The sequence below is a fragment of the Myodes glareolus genome, chromosome 13, assembly GCF_982192425.1.
Source record: "Myodes glareolus chromosome 13, mMyoGla1.1, whole genome shotgun sequence".
In the NCBI taxonomy this organism is placed as follows: domain Eukaryota; kingdom Metazoa; phylum Chordata; class Mammalia; order Rodentia; family Cricetidae; genus Myodes; species Myodes glareolus.
This window is the reverse complement of record NC_142038.1, coordinates 11,283,104-11,300,676: the sequence shown is the minus strand read 5'-3', so window position 1 is coordinate 11,300,676 and position 17,573 is coordinate 11,283,104. Positions and strand designations below refer to the sequence as shown.

Below are 17,573 nucleotides of genomic sequence, written 5' to 3'. Positions count from 1 at the left end.
AGTCCCTGCTGGTGGCTTACAAGTAGAGAACAGGAGGTTAAACTCCCAGGACACCACTAGAGTTCCTGGCCACGGTAACCTAACATCCTTCCACCAAACCCCACCTCATAAAGGTTCCCACTTCTCAGAAGCACCTAGCTGGGGACCAAGCAACACATGAGCCTTTGGGGACACAGTGGCCAGCAGAAGTCCTTCTGGCATTTCCCTTCCACGTGCCTTAGGCAGGCACCGAGATAAACACTCTGCACTCATGAGGTGTAGTTAGCAATGCAGTTCATTTTTATTCATTGTAAATAAAGTACAAAAGAATCCACCCAAAGTGAATCTAAGCGTTTACACAATTCCTAATGTCTCCGCCTGCTCGTTGATGCACTATTGCTTTAATAGTCATAATAAATATTTTTCTAGCTTTCTGCTATAAAATAGTCTATGTAGCAAAAGGTTGCACAGCACAACAGAAGAGAACAGCAGGAGGATTACAAAAGAAGGACAATCAACACCGGGGGTAATCCTTTCACCTACCAGGGGCAGCAAATGACCCCTCGGAGAGCCTGGCGTGGCCCTCTCCACAGCTGGGGGGGGGGGACCGCATCCCAGAGTGTGTGTGGGGGGCTCAAGGATGGGTCATAGCCAGCCAGAGCATAGGGCCTGTCTTCCTCTGGCCCCACACAACAGCATAGCACGCCCATGCAGAGCCCTGAAGGGGGCAGTGTCTGCCAGGCCTGGCAGTGTGTGGTGATTGTGCTCCACCAGCGTGGTGGGTGACTCCACAGGCCATCTCCAAGGAAAGCAAGGCTCCCAGGTGTTGGCAGAGGAGAAGCAAGGCAGTAGCAAGCAAGAAGCCCCATCACAGGGGTGGGGCCGAAGGACCACATTTGGTCTAGCCACACAGAGAGGTGGTGTGGCAACCCCAGGCCTTTACTTCCGCCTCCGTGCCATAGCTATCCAAACCCACGGGGCCTCCTGTGGAGGGTGGAGCTACCCACCAGGCAAAGGCAGTGATGTCAAGAGCCAAGAAAGGGGAGGGGTGAGTGAGGAGAAGAGGGAGAGGGGAGGGTCGGCATGCCAGGGTGCCCGCCCACTCACAGGTTTAATCCAGGGCCGCTTCCTAGCTTCCTCGAGGCCTCCTCACCATCAACTCTTACACAGACTTGCGAGGCTGGAGCCAGAACCCTCTTAACTCCACAGCAGGCCCTCGTATCTGCAGCCTCCGTGGAATACAGGCAAGAAGCCGTGGTGGGGAGAAGGCATGACACAATTCTATATCCCAGTGCTGGCCAAAAAGGGATGGCACAACCGCGAAGGTTCCAGACAAGACTGGTGGTGGTGGAGGGTGCGGATCCCAAACACCCTAGTCTGGGAGCGCTAGTGCCCCAGCTCATTCCCTCTGGCAATAGGACATGGATCTCCCTCAATCTGGTAATGACCTAGCCCTGAGAAAGTCCACGTTTCATACCCAAGGACGCAGCTACCTAGTTGGCCTCCTTGCCACCTGCAGGATACAGTATTTAAGAGGACCCTGCGGGTGGCTGCTTTGACTAGCTCTCTAAGGTAATTCTTAACTGACTCCCTCTGGTCTCCATTTCTCTCCGTGCCTTCCCTCCATCCTTCCATCTTCCGTTTCTCCCAAGAGAATGAGACCCATCCTTGCGGTCTGACCTGGGACTGTGGCCATATTCTTTCTGAATTGGGGGGACCCATCTTGCCCCCCTCTCTAAGAACAAAAAGCTGACTCAGGGAAACCCGGAACTTGCTCTCCATCCCAGGGTGCCTGCTGTGGAACTGGTGTAAAAGCCAAAGCCTTCTGGCCTCCCCCTTAATAAAACAGGCTTTTTGTCTTTCAGAGGACCATGCCCGCTGTGACTGAAGGACCCCAATTCTGGAACTTTAGTGAGTGGGAGCCCAGGAATAGCCAGTGACCCCCTGTGCCCTGACACAGTCCTCAGGGGAGGGAGCATGAGTGGGCTTGAGGAGGTAGGAAGGGGGAGGGAACAAGGGAAGCAGGCTTGAGGTGGGAAAGAGGGCTGGGGGAGGGGCCAAGGGTGCCAAGTGAAAGGATTACCCCAGCCTGCTGACGAGTGCAAATTATATTTATATATGTGCTAAATACAGTCACTATGTTGGAGCTTTTCACTAGATCACAGCATACAGAATCAAAGGTTTGCATTTCGTATGGAATGTATCCAAAGAGGCCAGCACCACAGTAGGACAGCTTGCAATCACACACCCTGATAGTTTGGACGAAATAAAGTTCGCAGACTTTTATTTAAAATGGGTTGTTTGTTTGTTTGTTTTCGCAGTTGTCATCGTACCAATGCATGCAAAGCATTCCACTCCCAGAAACGACGCCAAAATGAGGTAATAGGAGCAATAAAAAACATTAGTATCCTTTCTAAATAAATAAATTATAATTAAAAATGCAAAACAACTATAAAAATAATTAAATAAGAACCCACGATATCTACAAGTTAGTCATAAATTATGATTGTTAAATATAAGGCATTGAAACTCACAAAACCCTGTAAACTAGCAACGTGCCATGTTTTTTATTTTTTGTGTTTTTTTTTTCTTTTTTTGTTTTTCTATCAGCTGAAATCGCTCTAGCATTTGCTCTACACGCGCGCGGGAGATGAAACACAAGGGGACCTGACAGACGTTGCTACAGCCCCACATGGGGAATGTTTGTCCCGCAGGCAGGGCGGCTTGGGGGATTTCTTCAAGAAAAAAAATAGTCTGGTGCTTTTTCTTCACCATTGAAAAAACTGTGCTTGTTCGTTAGGCGTAAAGAGTTAAGATGCTTGCACGGAGGCTGGGGGCCTTCGCAGAGGGGAACTTGAGGCCTGTCACAGGTGGTGGCGAAAATGACACGGGGGACCTGGGGGCCTGGCCAGGTGGAGGAACGGAACGTGCAGCCCCTGCCGCCCTCTGCCTGTGCCCAGCTGGATACGTGGCGTTGGGTTGATTGGTGTCCTAGGTGGACCTGCTGAGCCATGGCTGCGGTTAGGAGGCCCAACTTGAACCTGGGGCCGCTGTCAAAGGCACTCATGCGTCTCAGTCAGAAAAGGGTCTGAGTCCCTTGAGTTGAGCAGGAGAAGTACTTAGGTCTCTCTCCTGGAGATGGTAGATGTGAGATGCTGAGGCCTGGCCCTGCCTCACCTCTGGCTCAATGGCCAGTCTGGGGACCCGGAACAGAGACACCGGCTTTCCTCCAACCAATCAGCAGTCCCAAAACGGGGACTGGGTGGGTTCTAAGTGCTACTCCAGCCCCTACCATCAGGACACAGGGACCCCAGGTAGGTAGGTGGGAAGGGGAAGGGGCAGCAAGAACAACCCCTCCCCTCCCCAGGTCCTAATGTTAGCCTGGGGCTTTCAAAGAGCCTGCATAAAGGGGAGCAAGGAGAAACCATTCTACCCTCTCAGCCTGCGTGCCTCAGCCTCTGAAGCAGATCTGTGGGGGCATAAAAGGCCTCTCAGCAGCATGGGCAGCACAGAGCTCTACTTGAAGGATATATTGAATTAGAAAGAATCACAGAATGTGTGTAATGGGAGAATTTAGTGAGCATCCAATCCAACCTCCTTGTGTCGCAGCTGAGGATGCCGAGGCCCAGCAGGGCAAGGGTTGTGGGTGGAGGTTCCAGCAATCTCTCAGTTTGCCTGTGAGGAGCCGGGACTAGAATCAGGGACACTAGTTCCATCCCCCCTGGGTCTCTGCCAATTCTCTTTCCCTGCCAGTCTTGCAGGATGGTCTCAGCAAGGAACAGAGAGTGAGTGGCCTCAGGAAGCAAGGACCTGCCAGGATCACCCCAGTTACCTCTGAGCTACCGTCATCTTCTGATGAAATCTTGGTTTTGACAGGGCCTTGGGGAGGAGCAAGAAAGAATTCACAAGTCCTGGTGGCTTTTGCTCAGCAGCTCCCTGACATCCTGACTCAAACATTCTTTCCCCACCTGGTGGGTATCCAGCCCTGGTGTTGGAGACATTGTTCATGCAACCGAAGTTGGAAAAGGCCACGCTCTTCACTGTCCTGGTCTTCACTCTCTGACTGTCCACCGTAAGCGCTGTTGGATGCACGCGGATCCCCATCCTCTCCTAACTCCACCAGGCAAAGACATTGCCTTACCGATCGTCTTCATCAACACCTGCCCCTGTAGGCACTCGACAGAGATTTTAGGAGACATCAGGAGATGGGTGTAGCCTTCATCTGGATAGTGGATAGGCAGCCATTCCTTCATGATGGTGTCAGCTGCGCTAGAAGGACCTCTCTCGAGTCCAACAGTCCCCTGTCAGTTTTGATCCTGGTTCATCCATCCTCATGGAACTTCTTCCTTTATCCCGCCAGCACCCTAGTTCCTTGATACAAGAGCACTGAGACAGGCTAGCGGTTGAGGTCCGGCTGGATTCTGAGAGCAATGGAATGAGGGACGAGAAGAAGGGCCGGGGGCAAAGGAAGGTCACAGCATGCCAGGTGTCCTGGCATTTTTTACACGTGATTAAGAGCTACACTTGGGTTAGAATTAGCAGAATGGTTCTCACTTCCAATAGTCCTTTCATCTCTCTGAAAAATCATGGAACGGTACAGAGAGCACACTGTCATGTGGCACCACTAGATCCTCCCATCCCCCTTGTCCACGCCCATCACTAAACCCTCCGAGACCCCCACGAGAGAGCAGAGCGCACACAATGGGCTGGATAGCGCTAATTCTCAGATCAGACGATCAAAGGGCTAGGGACACGGGCCTCCCAGCCCAGCCCAGTCAGGTGGTCTCATACAAGGGCCATCTCTGAGGGACTGATCAGACAGGATCCTGGAGGATGCTCAAGTTACTCCCAAATTTAGGGACTTGGACTTCAGCCCTGAGTGCCAGCGGAGAGCACTTTGGCCAAGGCCAAGTGTACACTGCCAGTGCTATTTCATCTGCATCATCTGGTTAATTGTTTGCATAGGGAGGCAGTGGCTACATTGCCTCTTTGTGGCAAGATGAGAGCTCAGGATAAAGTTAGGAACTGGAGTGCGCAGGGGGCCGCTGGCTCCCAGGAACATAGGGGCCACTGTGGCTGGAGGCCGTGTCTTCCCTGGTTCAGTGTGGAACCTAGGAAGACAGCTGGGGCCAAGCAAATGGGCCCCAGGCCTGGGGAGCTCACCTTTATATGGGCCCCCTTCATGGGTGAGGGTTCTGCCCTCCTCACCTTCCCCCAAAGCCTTAGAAACCCAGAGAGACCCCAGCTGTTCCTTTTAAGCCCTACCCCCTTCTCAGATGCCCCTCCCACACTCCGTGCACTGTAAACATGAGAAAAACAAAGCCCAAGGAAAAAAACAAAAAAAACAACAAACGAGAACCCCCCCTCCCGCCTCCCAATCTGGGTGAAAAATTTTTATCCTTTTTCACCGTAAACAGGATTTGGCTTTTTTTTCGTTTTCTTTCTTTCTTTTTTTTTTAACCTTTGATTCCTTTTTTTTTCCTTTTTGCTCATAAAGACGGGAAGATTGGGGCTGTCGTTGGTTGGTTGGTTCGGTCAGGCACCAAAACAAGAAACTCAATGAGAAATATTTGGTGCAAGTTCAGTAATAGCGACATGTCCACCACAGATGACGAGAGCACCACACACGACATTTTTCTTAAGCTAACATGCTCTGGCTGCCATCCACAGAATAGCTAGAGACCCCTACATGGTTTCTACGTGGTCAAGAGGTATATACACAATCCTTCAAAGGACAGGATTGAGGGGCCGGTCACCAGCTAGTACCCTCGAGATCACACCTAGTTCTCAGCAGCTGGGCCCCCGCTTCCCGCCCCTGCTCTGGGCACGGCCAGCTCCCTCCCCCTGCGCAGCAAGGCGATGAGGCAGTCACCATTCTGGATGGGTGGGAATGGGTGGGAATGGGTGGGTCCCTCGGGTGGGTCCCTCCCACCCCTTCCTCTCCCTCAGACACTGATACCAACTCCTCTTTCCACCAAATGTGCTTGCAGGCTTCTTCTCTACGTCAAATGGCTCAGAAGGCAAAGTTTGGCTGCAAGGGCTATGGCCGTGGGGGGGCGGGGGGGCGGGGCCTGGTGAAGGAAACGGGGCGTCCACTGGCTAGCTTCCTCCCTCAGCTATCGGCTCCCAGTTGTGTCTCAATGTCCACTCGGCAGATGGGGCATTTCTTGCTCATGGCGAGCCACTGGTCCACACACAGTTGGTGGAAGAGATGCATACAAGGCAGGCGTCTGGAAAAGAGGAGAGTCAGGTTGGCCAGCAGCAGGGGCAAGGCGACGAGACCCACTGCGGACAGGATAGAGAGGGCTCTTGGAACCCAGACCCTGGTCTGGAGTGAGGCTATGGCTGAGATGAGAAACCATGGCTGGAAGTATCTCTCAAAGCCCTTCTTCCATATAGGCCTTGGCGTTGGCTTAGATCCCTCAGAGCCGCTAGCATACTGTCTCCACGCCCCCATGTTCATGGTCACCACCTCTAGAATATTTCGCCCTCCGCTTTACTAGTGCAACCATGAAACATTGTAGCAGCGGCCTCTTACCTCACGTCTTCTCCATCCTCCAACATAGACAGACAGATCGTGCATTTCTCATCTGTGTCTGACTCCTCCCCTTCGTCTTTCTTGCCCTTGCTGTCCTGGGGTCTTCGCTGTGAGAAAAAAAAAAATGAACATTCATTTTAGTTACCTGGTACCAACTCTTGCTGGCCATTGGCTTTCACCCACAGGCTCCTCCCACACCTGTAGCCTCTCCCTTTGCTAGGGGTCAGCTTCTTTAAGTGCTCCCTGCCATCTCCTCACTCTTGCTGATGCCAAGAGGTTAAAAGCAAGTGAGGAAGAGGCCGGTAGACTGCTGGTGACTGTCCTAGACACTGTCAAGGGGTCTGGGGTTTGCAAAGGAGCTAGGCTCCAAGTTATCCTGCCCTGTGCAAAGCTACAGCCTGTGAATTTTGGCTTCCCCTGTCTCCTTCAGTTGTCCACTCCCTCTCACACCCTGTCCAACACGTAACCCTGCCTCTAAGTCAGAATGTGTCATTCATTCATTCATTCATTCATTCATTCAAACACACGTTTCTCATTCATTCTTTCCACTAATGTCTGTCCATCTATGCTCCCATTATTAGATGAACACAAAATTTCTCCACCACCATTAACCCCTTTAATTTCTACCACGTGGTTCTAAACTGTTTTCTACAGTTGTGCTTCTCTCCCTAGCCAGAAAGTTCCCTTAAGCTACTAAGCGGCAGCTCTAGTACGAGGTTAAACACCACGCAGCTGCTGTACATACTTCCTGATTTACACCTCTCTATCCCTGATTCTACGGTGATTATTTGACAACAGTTAAGCACTCTGCGGAAAGTTTTCAAGTGGCACCTGTGGCCAAGTACGAGGCATGTCATTGCTGCTTAATAAGTATTCTGGGGAAAGAAAAATGTAACCAGTGAATTAAAATCTGTCCGCCTTCCGTGTCCCTGTGCCCCATGCTGCAGACATCTGATTGTAAGGATGAAAGTAACCACGGACAGAAAGTCATCCAATCTGGCCTCCCTCCAGAGGCAAGCAAACTGCAAAGTCATTTTGCAAAAAGACACATGGGTCACAGATGAAGACCAGAGAGTGCCAGGCCTGCATGTCAGGACTACCTACTCTGGTCGGAAGCTCAAAATCTCCCTATTTTGACTTTGTCTGGGGGTGTCCCGCCCTGGTTAGAACACACAAAGAAGCCTATTGCTTCCACTGGCTGCACCCCCTCATGTGCCCCGTGTCCCCGCTGCAAATGATGCCAGGCTGTTGCAAGGTCCCTTTATTCAGAAAACCAAGCAGTATCCATTGTCCTACATGTTGGCCACACATTATTTTTAGCATTAATAGAGTCATGACTATCTGCCTGCCGAAGGGTCAGCAGACTTTGTGGCAGGATTGGCTCTGCTAGAAAAGAAATGTCCAACCAAACAGCGTTAAGCCTCAGCCAAAGGCCTAGTCTCTATTGCTTTTATCCACCATTATCCTGATTTCCTTTCTGTGTCATAACTTCAGTTCAAACTGTCCTGTTTAACTATCTCTAACCTTTCTCTCTTTTCACAGCACATTTCTTAGCCTCAATCTTTAATCTCTTAAATCTTTCTTTTTCTCCATTGTCTACAGAACTTTGTGATGTGGAATATTATGTTAACTAGTCAAAGATGTGCTACATTTATTATTTCTGCTCAGGATTATTACTTTAACTGTGTAAAGGTGTGTTACATTTGTTTCCGCTGCCTTTGTTAATCATGTAAAGATGTGTTATGCTTGTTTATACTGCATTTGTTTAACAATTACGTAAAGATGTGTTGCTGCCAAATGCACCTGATTGGGCTAATAAAAAGAGGAACGGCCAATAGCAAGGCAGGATAGGGATTGGCAGGACTGGGCAGCAAGAGAATAAGTAGGAGGAAAAATCTAGGCTTGGAAGAAGAGAAGAATAATGAAAAGCAAAACGGAGAAAGAGAAGCACGTTCCGGGGCCAAAAGCCAGGCAGCTGCCAGCCAGATGTGGAGACAGCAGGAAAGTAAGATATGCAGAAAGAAAGGTAAAACATCCCTGAGGCAAAATGTAGACAAAGAGAAGAAGTGGGTTAAGTTATAAGAGTTAGCAAGAACAATCACAAGTTAGGGCCAAGCATTCATAACTAATTTTAAGTGTAAGTGTTGTGATTTTGGAGCTGCTTGTGGCCCGAAAGAAAGCCTGGTGCAACTTTGATTTTAACTTCAACTTTTTTCAGCATTTATTTAATATTCACTACTCATCTACCTTCATATTTCATCAACATTTCTTTTTAACTTTGATAATCTTGGTTTTTGTTGTTTTTTGTTTTTTGGCTTTTCAAAACAGGGTCTTATTGTGTAGCACTGACTGTCCTGGAACACAGAGATCCCCTGCCTCTACCTCCAAAGTTCTGGAATTAAAGGTGTGCCCTACCTACCATTCCTGACTAACCTTGATTATTTTATATTTTGCTTTCATTCCTCTTCCTATTCTTATTTCTTTCATATGGTCCTATTTTTAATGTCTATATATTCTATTTTTATTATTAGTTACAATACACTTTTTACTTATTTTAGTCTCTGTTAAAAAATTTAAAATTGTTTTAACATTGTATTTGGATCCTAAAGTTTATTAAAGTTGTCTTACCTTAATTCTTCCTATTCCTTCTCTACAATATTTTTCTCTTGATTCTGCCTTGAGTTTTAATCCTCCTGGTTTTTCTCGCTGATCCAGCTCCCTGGACTCATATATTTACATGGTCCCCAGTTGGTGGAATAGTTTGGGATGGATTAGGAGGTGTGGCTTTGCCAGATGACATATGTCACTGGGGGCAGACTTTTAAGATTTCAAAAGACTTGTGCCATTCTTTTTGGATCAAGATGTGAGCTCTCACAGGTTCTTTCTGCCACGCCTTTGTTCTGCCACTGGGGTCTCCAACCTTCTGAAGCTGTAAGCCCAATTAAACACTTTCTTTTATGAGCTGACTTGGTCATGATGTTTTACCATGACAACAGAAGTAACAAACGCAGTGGGGACACATATTTGATGGTGTGTGCTCTTTGATACTGACATCCGGCACACGGGCAGGAACTGGGGACAGCGGCTCACCGTTGGCTGTTACTGCTCACTAGGCAAGTACCCAGCCCTATGTATGAAGCTGCACCATCCCACTGTGTCCTGAAGTTGCTGTGTTGAAAACAGAAGGAATGGGTCACTGTCCACACCCACAAAGCCATGCTCAGAAGAACTGAAACTCAAAAATGGCTGACTTTAGTCCCAAGTGATTTCAACTACCGCTGTGTTGGGTATCAAGAGAGTGGATGAGGTCTCTGGGTGCACCATGATGAACCATGGCCTGCCCTTAATTTCCCTAAATTTGTTTAATTTTGATTCGATGTTAACTTTTTTGGTATAGTGATTTAAGGTTACACAAAAACTAAGCAACAATAGTGTGTTTCCAACTTCCACTATAGGGAGCAAAGGAAGTCCTGAGTGATGAAATCCTTGTTGAGTGTGTTATTTTGACATGTGCACGGTCATGTCAAGCATACCCAAGTCCCACACTTGTGGGACAATTGGCAAATCTGTCACCCATAAGGCTGGGTCTCAAAAGAAAAGGCAAAGCTTTTCTTGAGAGTCCAAGTGAGTGTTTACGTGCATTTCATCAAGGTGTGCAAAGACTAGCAACTCCAGTCTCCTCTGCCTGGATGTTTACAGCCTGTCACTGCTCACCTACAGAGACTACCCGTCATGCTGAGGTTCCGGGCTACAGTAGTCACGTTAGAGAACCCTACCTGAACCCAACATGATGTGGCCCCACCTCACAGCATCTCCTTATATGAATATCTCATATTATATGGTAAACTTGGGACAAGTGATGAACCAATATTGGCCATTATTAGCTCAAGCCCATTAGTGTCCATGAGTTAAGGGTTGGAGCTGAAATGTTACAGGTTTGACTGCACACTGATGGCTTTGGAAAGTGACTGGACCCTCGGAGCATTAGTCTTATTAATTGATTAATCCCCTGATGCATTCCTAATTTGATAACATTATAGGTGGTGGGAGCTAGGAGGTACGACCTAGTTGGAGGAAGAATGTCACTGCGGGTGTTCCCTGGAAGGGTAAGCCTCCTTCCCAGCATTTTCACCCGCCGTTTCCTACCTACCAAGCCTTGCCACAGTCACAGAACCAGAGACAAGAAACCACGAACAGACTTCTCAAACTCCGAACCCAAAAGAATCTTTCCTCGTGGAGGTTGCTTTCTCGGGGAGTTTGTCGCAGTGATGAGCCACTCAAATCCTGACTCAGATCCTGCCTTGTGGTTTTGGTAAATGCATTATGTCACCTGTTTAAATAATGACGCCATACACAATAATTTGCTGCACTAACAAAAATCCCTGGCACGTTGCCTGTGCCTTCCCTCTGCAATGGCAATCCCTTATCTTTTTTCTTTTTGTTCTTTCTGTTATATATTTCCAGAATGTCATAGAGTTCACAGCATACAGTTTGCAGCTTGTGGGTTGTCTTCTTTCACTTTTTAGTGTATTCTTAAGTTTCCTCCACAGTTTTTCATGGCTAATGGATTGTTTCTTTTTGTTATAAAACAATAATCCATTATGGATGTTTACTTATCTACTTATTAATGAACATTTTGGCTTCTTCCATATTTTCATTTCTTTTAATTAAAATAATGCTTTAAAAGCTAATATTTCTGGGTAACAGCCCTACAGATTCTACTTCTAAGGTCGGTGGGTACATTCCACAGTTTTGAAACTTTCAAACGTGCCCAGAAGAGCCCAATCCCACACTGTTTAGAGGCCTTCTTTACCCCTTTGTCCTTATGCAATAGGGCTTTGAATTGTTTTCTAAGGTATTTTCTATTAGCCTTGTGTGTAGGACCCCTTTGCTCACCAGACTGGTGCACGAACACTGATGTGTCTGTACTGCTACACACACACACAAATACGTGCATGACCACTCTAACCAACATTTGCACACTCAGCCTTTCTCCCTTCTCTGTGTAGAGTGTCCCATCTTCCTTCCTGACCACATTTGCCGTGAGTCAATGAGAAAATCCCGAGGAGCCATTCAAACAGAGCAAAGGCTTCCGGGCTTTGGACTGTGTCCCCTGCAGATAGCCATGCTGATTCAAGTAGCCACACTAACAACTCCCTTCCCAGCCCCTGACTGTGGAGGCAGTCTATGCATCCTCACCTTCTTGTACTTGTGGGGGAAGGTGAACCTCTCGATGGTGTTCTGTACAGCTCCTCGGGTCACGTTTCCCAACCTGTCCTCGAGCTGCAGCAGCTCCTGTAGAAAGGGAAACACAAATGCTCAATGTGTACGGATACACATAAACACACACGGGAGGAATGAGCAAGGAAGACGCGTGCAGGAAGCCGGTATGGGGCCAGCCGGAAGCGCTGGTGCAGTGTGGGAAGCTGCGATTTCCCTTCATGCCCTTGTTCTCTCTTACTTTCAATCTCGGGACTCCCCACCGCCCGTCGGCATCTACCCACTGGTACAGACAGGCAGAGAGAATGGTGTGTGAAGGAGAGCTCGCCATCCAGTAGGTGCCGCAGTGCCGCCATACCGGGCAACATACCTCGTAACTCTCCCGAACAGCAGAGGTGTGCCGACTAGGATTTAGTCCCTGGAGCGCGAGGAAGTGAAGCTGTGGGTAAGGGTAGTTTCGAATTTCATGGACAACCTGACAGGGAGAAAACAGTTTGGAGAGCGTCACCAACCGTCCCAGGCTTCTCCTGGGCCCAAGAGGCAACCTCCCCTTCCTCAACCACCAGAGAGCACACCCAGACCTATTGCCCAGCAGGCCTGCCCCTCCTGATCTTGTTTTCTACCCTATTCATGAAGAGCCAAGCTTGTGCACAGACTCTGATGACCATCACTACGGTGACCCTGACCCTGACCCTGACTGTGCACAGGCTACACAGTAGCGCTAGTGACCAAGCATTTAACTGCCTCACCTGATGGAACCTGCAGGGACAATTACAAATCCCCCTTCTACTGAGGGGGATGAATACGGCACCAGTAGATTAAATAAACAGCTCATGTCACTCAAGCAAGTGACAGAGTCAAGACTCAGGTTCAGACAACTCGGTGGCAGAGCCTCCTCTACTATCTCCAAGAGCAAGAGGATGGCTACGGGTCATCTCCAGGGCCAAAAAGGTCAATAACCACGGTAAACAGTAGTGTGATGCAGTGTCTCTAAGTAAAAACGAATCTTTAGAAATCCACAAAATATTAGTCTTTTATATACAGACTCTAGCCCCAAACTTGCTGATCTCTGTTTAATTCAGCCTTCCATAACCCTGGCGAGGTGACAGACAAGCTGCCATTAAGATTTCCACTGCATACACTGGAACCAATTCATCTCTCTAGGCCTCAGTTTGCCAATGTGCAAAATTGACATCATAGCTGGCTGTACAGGGTACTGGCAGGAGGAAGTAAGATTAGTTATATGAGGTGTTTATAATCATGTCTAGTATGTAGTGAGTGCTCCTTTCCCAAGCCACGGGGTGGCTAAATGACAGAAACAAGGGTTGAGAAGGGAGAATTCTATTTGGGGACAGCAACAAGCGTTTCTCTTGGTATTATGTATCACTGGCAGCCTCAAACCCAACCTGAGTTTTCTGGCACATTCTGGGTTCTATAGCCCCAAGAGGGCTGTTCCTGGGAAGTGGGTATCCTAGGTCTATGGGGAGGTCCCTCTAGGATCTATTGTGACGCTCTCATCAGCCCCTGTGAGAGACACATGTGTGGTGTCTACATTCCATCTCACACACACAAAAAGCATAGTCACGCCCAGGGATGCTGTGGGGCAGTGGTCCTGTACTTTGTAAAGATTTGTCACTTGTATTTTAATAAAACGCTGACTGGCCAGTAGCCAAGCAGGAAGTATAGGCATGGCAACCAGAACAGAATTCTGGGAAGAGAAAAGACTCAGTCTGTAGTCATCACAGATAAAGTCAGACACAGTGGAAGCAATATGCCAACGCCTCACTGATGAACGGTACCAAGCCATGTGGATAACACAGACAATCATGGATTAATGCAGGATGTAAGAAATAGTTAATAAGAAGCCTGAGCTAATAGGCCAACCAGTTTATAATTAATGTAGGCCTCTGTGTGTTTTTTTGGGATTGAACGGCTGAGGGACCAGGAGGGACAGAAACCTCTGTCAACACAGGGAGACAGGAGTGTGTGTGTGTGTGTGTGTGTGTGTGTGTGTGTGTAAGGCCTAAGGTCAGCTTCAGCTTCAGGTATTGTCCCCAGGAGCTGCCCTCTTCATTTTGTGAGACTGAGGTGCTCAGAAGCACCAGAGGCTCACTGATAAGGCCAAGCTGGCAAGCCAGAACCCCCTGGGGATCTCCTGGCCTCTACATCCCCAGCTCTGATGTTACAGGCACACACCACCATGCCTGGCTTTTGGTGTGGGTGCTGGGAATCAAACTCAAGTCCTCATGCTTGTACAGCAAGCGTTTTTTACTGACTGAGCCGGCTCCCCAGCCCCAGGGCAGAGTCTTTCAGTACTAGGCATTTCTCCCAAAGACTACAGCCTGATGCGCTGCCTCTTCTACCTGACACCCCTCAGCAGGGCTGGCATTTGGACTTGCTCTGTCTCATCTTCCTCAAGCCGGAATAAGAACTGGGGCTGAGAGTGGAGGGCAGCTACTGGTCTGTGTAGGAGCCAGGACTCAGAGGACCCTGAGCACCGGAGAGGAGAGCCCGCGGCCTCACCTCATCACTAGCGTGCAGGAGGCAGTGAAGACATTCATACCCCGCCCCTGCCCCACCCCCACCCCCACCCCCCGGCCGCCCCCAGGACTCCAGGACTCTGTCACTCACCATCTGTGTGGAGGAAGAGTTTCTGGGGAAGTGGTGCATTCGAGGAGTGGCTAGGTAATGCTGATAGTGCTGAGGGATGGGCCGCACCTGGAACTGGGCAGGACTCAAGCCAGCGTCCACACTGAGATCCCTGTGGGGGACACAGCCTCATGAGCTACAAGGTCAGGGAGGTACCAACCCATTTCAGAAGAGGTCTCACACACCACCTTGGGGCTAAGTCGGAACTCATGCTACCGACTCTGCCCTTCAGAGTAGAAGAAAATGGCATTGGTAAATCTTCCTACAAACTGCCTACCCACAACGAACCGTTTCCATGTCTCCCTCCACCCCACCCCCTCCCCAGACCCACATCTAAGACCTGAGGCATCTGGAGCAGCCCAGAGCCTTAAGAACCATTCTCTAAGAACCAAGCCCAAGGCTCCCTCCCAAGGAAGAGACTAAATGGAGTATGTCAGGGATACTGAGCAAAGGAAGCCAGGACCAGATTGAGGACGGGCAGTGATCATATTTTCCCCACTTGATAAAACCCCAGGCGAGTGATTCCCTTCAACTGCTCATCCTACAGGCTAGAAAGGAATCCCAGTCCACCCTGCTACTTCCTAAAAGTTTAGAAAAACTCACTTCATTTGAACATGAGTTTCACTAAAACATTTCCAAATTCATGAGTTTCACGAAAACATTTCCAAATTCAATGGAAACTGTAAACCTACAGGCTCAAAATGATTAACAAATTTCAACAGTGTAACATGAAAATAACTCAATGTACATAACAATAACATTTAAGAATAATAAAGATAAACGTTTAAAGCCAACCTGAGATTAAAGAAAAGGGCCCCTCGGATAGAGAAGGGGGGTACAGATTATCACAGAAACAGCCGGAAGGGAAAGAATTGACAGCAATAAGAAGAAATCAAAAAGATAATATCAAGCATGAAGGCTGCATCCAGTAAAAAATGATTTTCAAAATGAAGGTGAAGTAAAGCTTTGTCGGACGAGCAAAGGCTGGAAGGAGGAGGTGCTGATGGGCCAGCACCACAAGAAATAGTCAAGCAAGATCTGCAGACAGAAGAAAATGATGCCGGTAAGAACTTAGATCCACACAAAGAAACAAAGAGGAACCAGTGGCTAATGAGAAACGGAGCTCATTTGGGGTCTGTGGAGAACATGCAAGAGGAGAAACTGGAGCATTCTGCCATAACCAAAGGTAGGAATGCTATTAATGTGCACCAGGGTCACAGCAGAGGGAATCTTCCAGAAGAGGCTTGCAGCAGCCAGGTTTGGATGATGTGCATGTCAGTAACTGTAACTGCAAAAACATAGTGAAGTCCATGAAAGACATTAAATGTGGGCTGAGATAATGCTGAACAAGAGCATCGTCTCTGAAGGATGCCAAGGGACCAGCTCCTAACCCAGCAGCTGAGTAAACAAAGGGAAGACCCAAGCGTCGGGCTTGCACTTTCCCTGACTAAGGTACTTCAGGGTAACCAAAGGGCTTATGAGGGTCATTTCTCATATGAAGCTTTCCAGCAAGCGTATGAACAAGAAATTATTAAATTACCTAATACCATTTTGCATCCTCCAAATAGATAAAGACCCAGACAGAGGTCATCAATTGCTGCCAACATCACAGAAGAACAGGCAGCCATACCAGAGTATTTTCTAGTAGAAAAACATAGTGGTATTTCCAAAGTGTTTTTGCTAAGAAACAAGAGAGGGAGAGAGAGGTAGAGAGAGAGGGAAAGTGAAGGACAAAGTGAGGGAAGGAGGGAGAAAGGGAGGAAGAAAGGGAGAGGGAGGGAGGGAGGGAGGGAGGGAGGGAGGGAGAGACAGAGAGAACTAGGGACTTTTAAAATGGTTTCTTAAGACAGAGCCTTACTCTGTAGCTCAGGCCAGAAGTGAACTTACAATCCTCCTGTCTCCACCTCAAAAATGTTAGGATTGCATGCATGAGCTGTCATTGCTCCACTTTTGAGGAGCATCTGAAATGACTTCAGAGTGGTCAGAATGTAACAGCAAAATCTAAACACACACACACACACACAGAGAGAGAGAGAGAGAGAGAGAGAGAGAGAGAGAGAGAGAACCATTAAAGGCATCCTGCTTCCCGTCATGTTTTAAGGTAGCAGAGATTGCATTTTTCCTCCACTGTGAGCCACTGGACAGACTCCACACAGCATCTGCGTTCAGATATTGCATAAACCAGCACAGAGCTGTGACCCAGGCGACCCTACAGCCTCGCAGGCTTTGCCAGAGAAGGTATCCAGACCAGAGGCACACATTGGTATTTGAGAGAGACTGGTGCTCTCTCAGGCGGAGGACTCGCTCACTGATTGCCGGGAGCTGAGGTCTCTGATGTCCGTGGTGCAGTATCCTGAAGAGGAGGAAGCTGCAGAAGTCAAAGGAGAGCTCCAGAAGTCGGCAGTGTCCCTTGAGTCTTTACTGAACGGTAAGTTATGTGGGTGGGGCAGCATTTCTCAACCTGGGGTCACAACCCTTTTCACAGGGGTTGCATATCAGATAGCCTGCACATCAGATATTTACATTACGATTCACAACAGCAGCAAAATTACAGTTATGTAGTAGCAATGAAGATAATTTTAGAGTTGTGGGTCAGCACAACAAGAAGAACTGTATTGAAGGGACAGCATTGGGAAGGTTGAAGACAATTGTTGTAGGGTGACATCCTGCAGGTTGACATCATCACCTGTGGAAATAGTGAGTAGGCAAGAAACGTTTGGATTCTGTTGGAGAATGAGACTTCTTGCTGATCACTAAGGGCATCTAGTGGACTCCAAAACACTCCTCTAAAGCCGGCCGCTACGCTTCGTTGGGGCAGCTCTAGAGTACTTGCTGATTTAGGGATATTCGAGATCTGAGGTCGTAAGACTTAAGAAGCCTCCAAAGGCTCAAACAGATCCACAAATGATGCTTAACAGAACAAGGCTCAGTACCCCACAGATGAGCAAAGCAAATCTAGTTACCGTTGCTCACAATGTCTGTAGTTCACAATATCCATTGTTCATAGGAAATAACTGGTCATGATAAAAAAAAAATAAGAAGAAGAAGAATATTATGTCTTAGAGTTGGGGGAAAATCAGACAACAAAAATACCTGACACAAGAAAGTGACAGAGATGGTGGAATTAGCAGATAAAGATGCCAAAATAGCAACTATAAACCATATTCAAGGACACGGATAGAAACAC

General features: G+C 48.2%; 1 protein-coding gene across 1 annotated transcript in view; it reads right to left on the bottom strand.

The window, feature by feature from the left end:
- Positions 1–256: 256 nt before the first annotated feature.
- Positions 257–17,573, bottom strand: part of Ark2c (arkadia (RNF111) C-terminal like ring finger ubiquitin ligase 2C) — a 109,883-nt gene continuing 92,566 nt past the window's right edge. The window contains exons 4-8 of the mRNA XM_085676397.2: positions 14,369–14,498; positions 12,108–12,212; positions 11,717–11,812; positions 6,518–6,624; positions 257–6,209 (exon numbers count right to left, since the gene is read on the bottom strand). Of these exons, the coding sequence (XP_085532523.1) occupies positions 6,092–6,209; positions 6,518–6,624; positions 11,717–11,812; positions 12,108–12,212; positions 14,369–14,498 (556 nt within the window). The 3' untranslated portion in view covers positions 257–6,091. The remainder of the gene's footprint in view (positions 6,210–6,517; positions 6,625–11,716; positions 11,813–12,107; positions 12,213–14,368; positions 14,499–17,573) is intronic.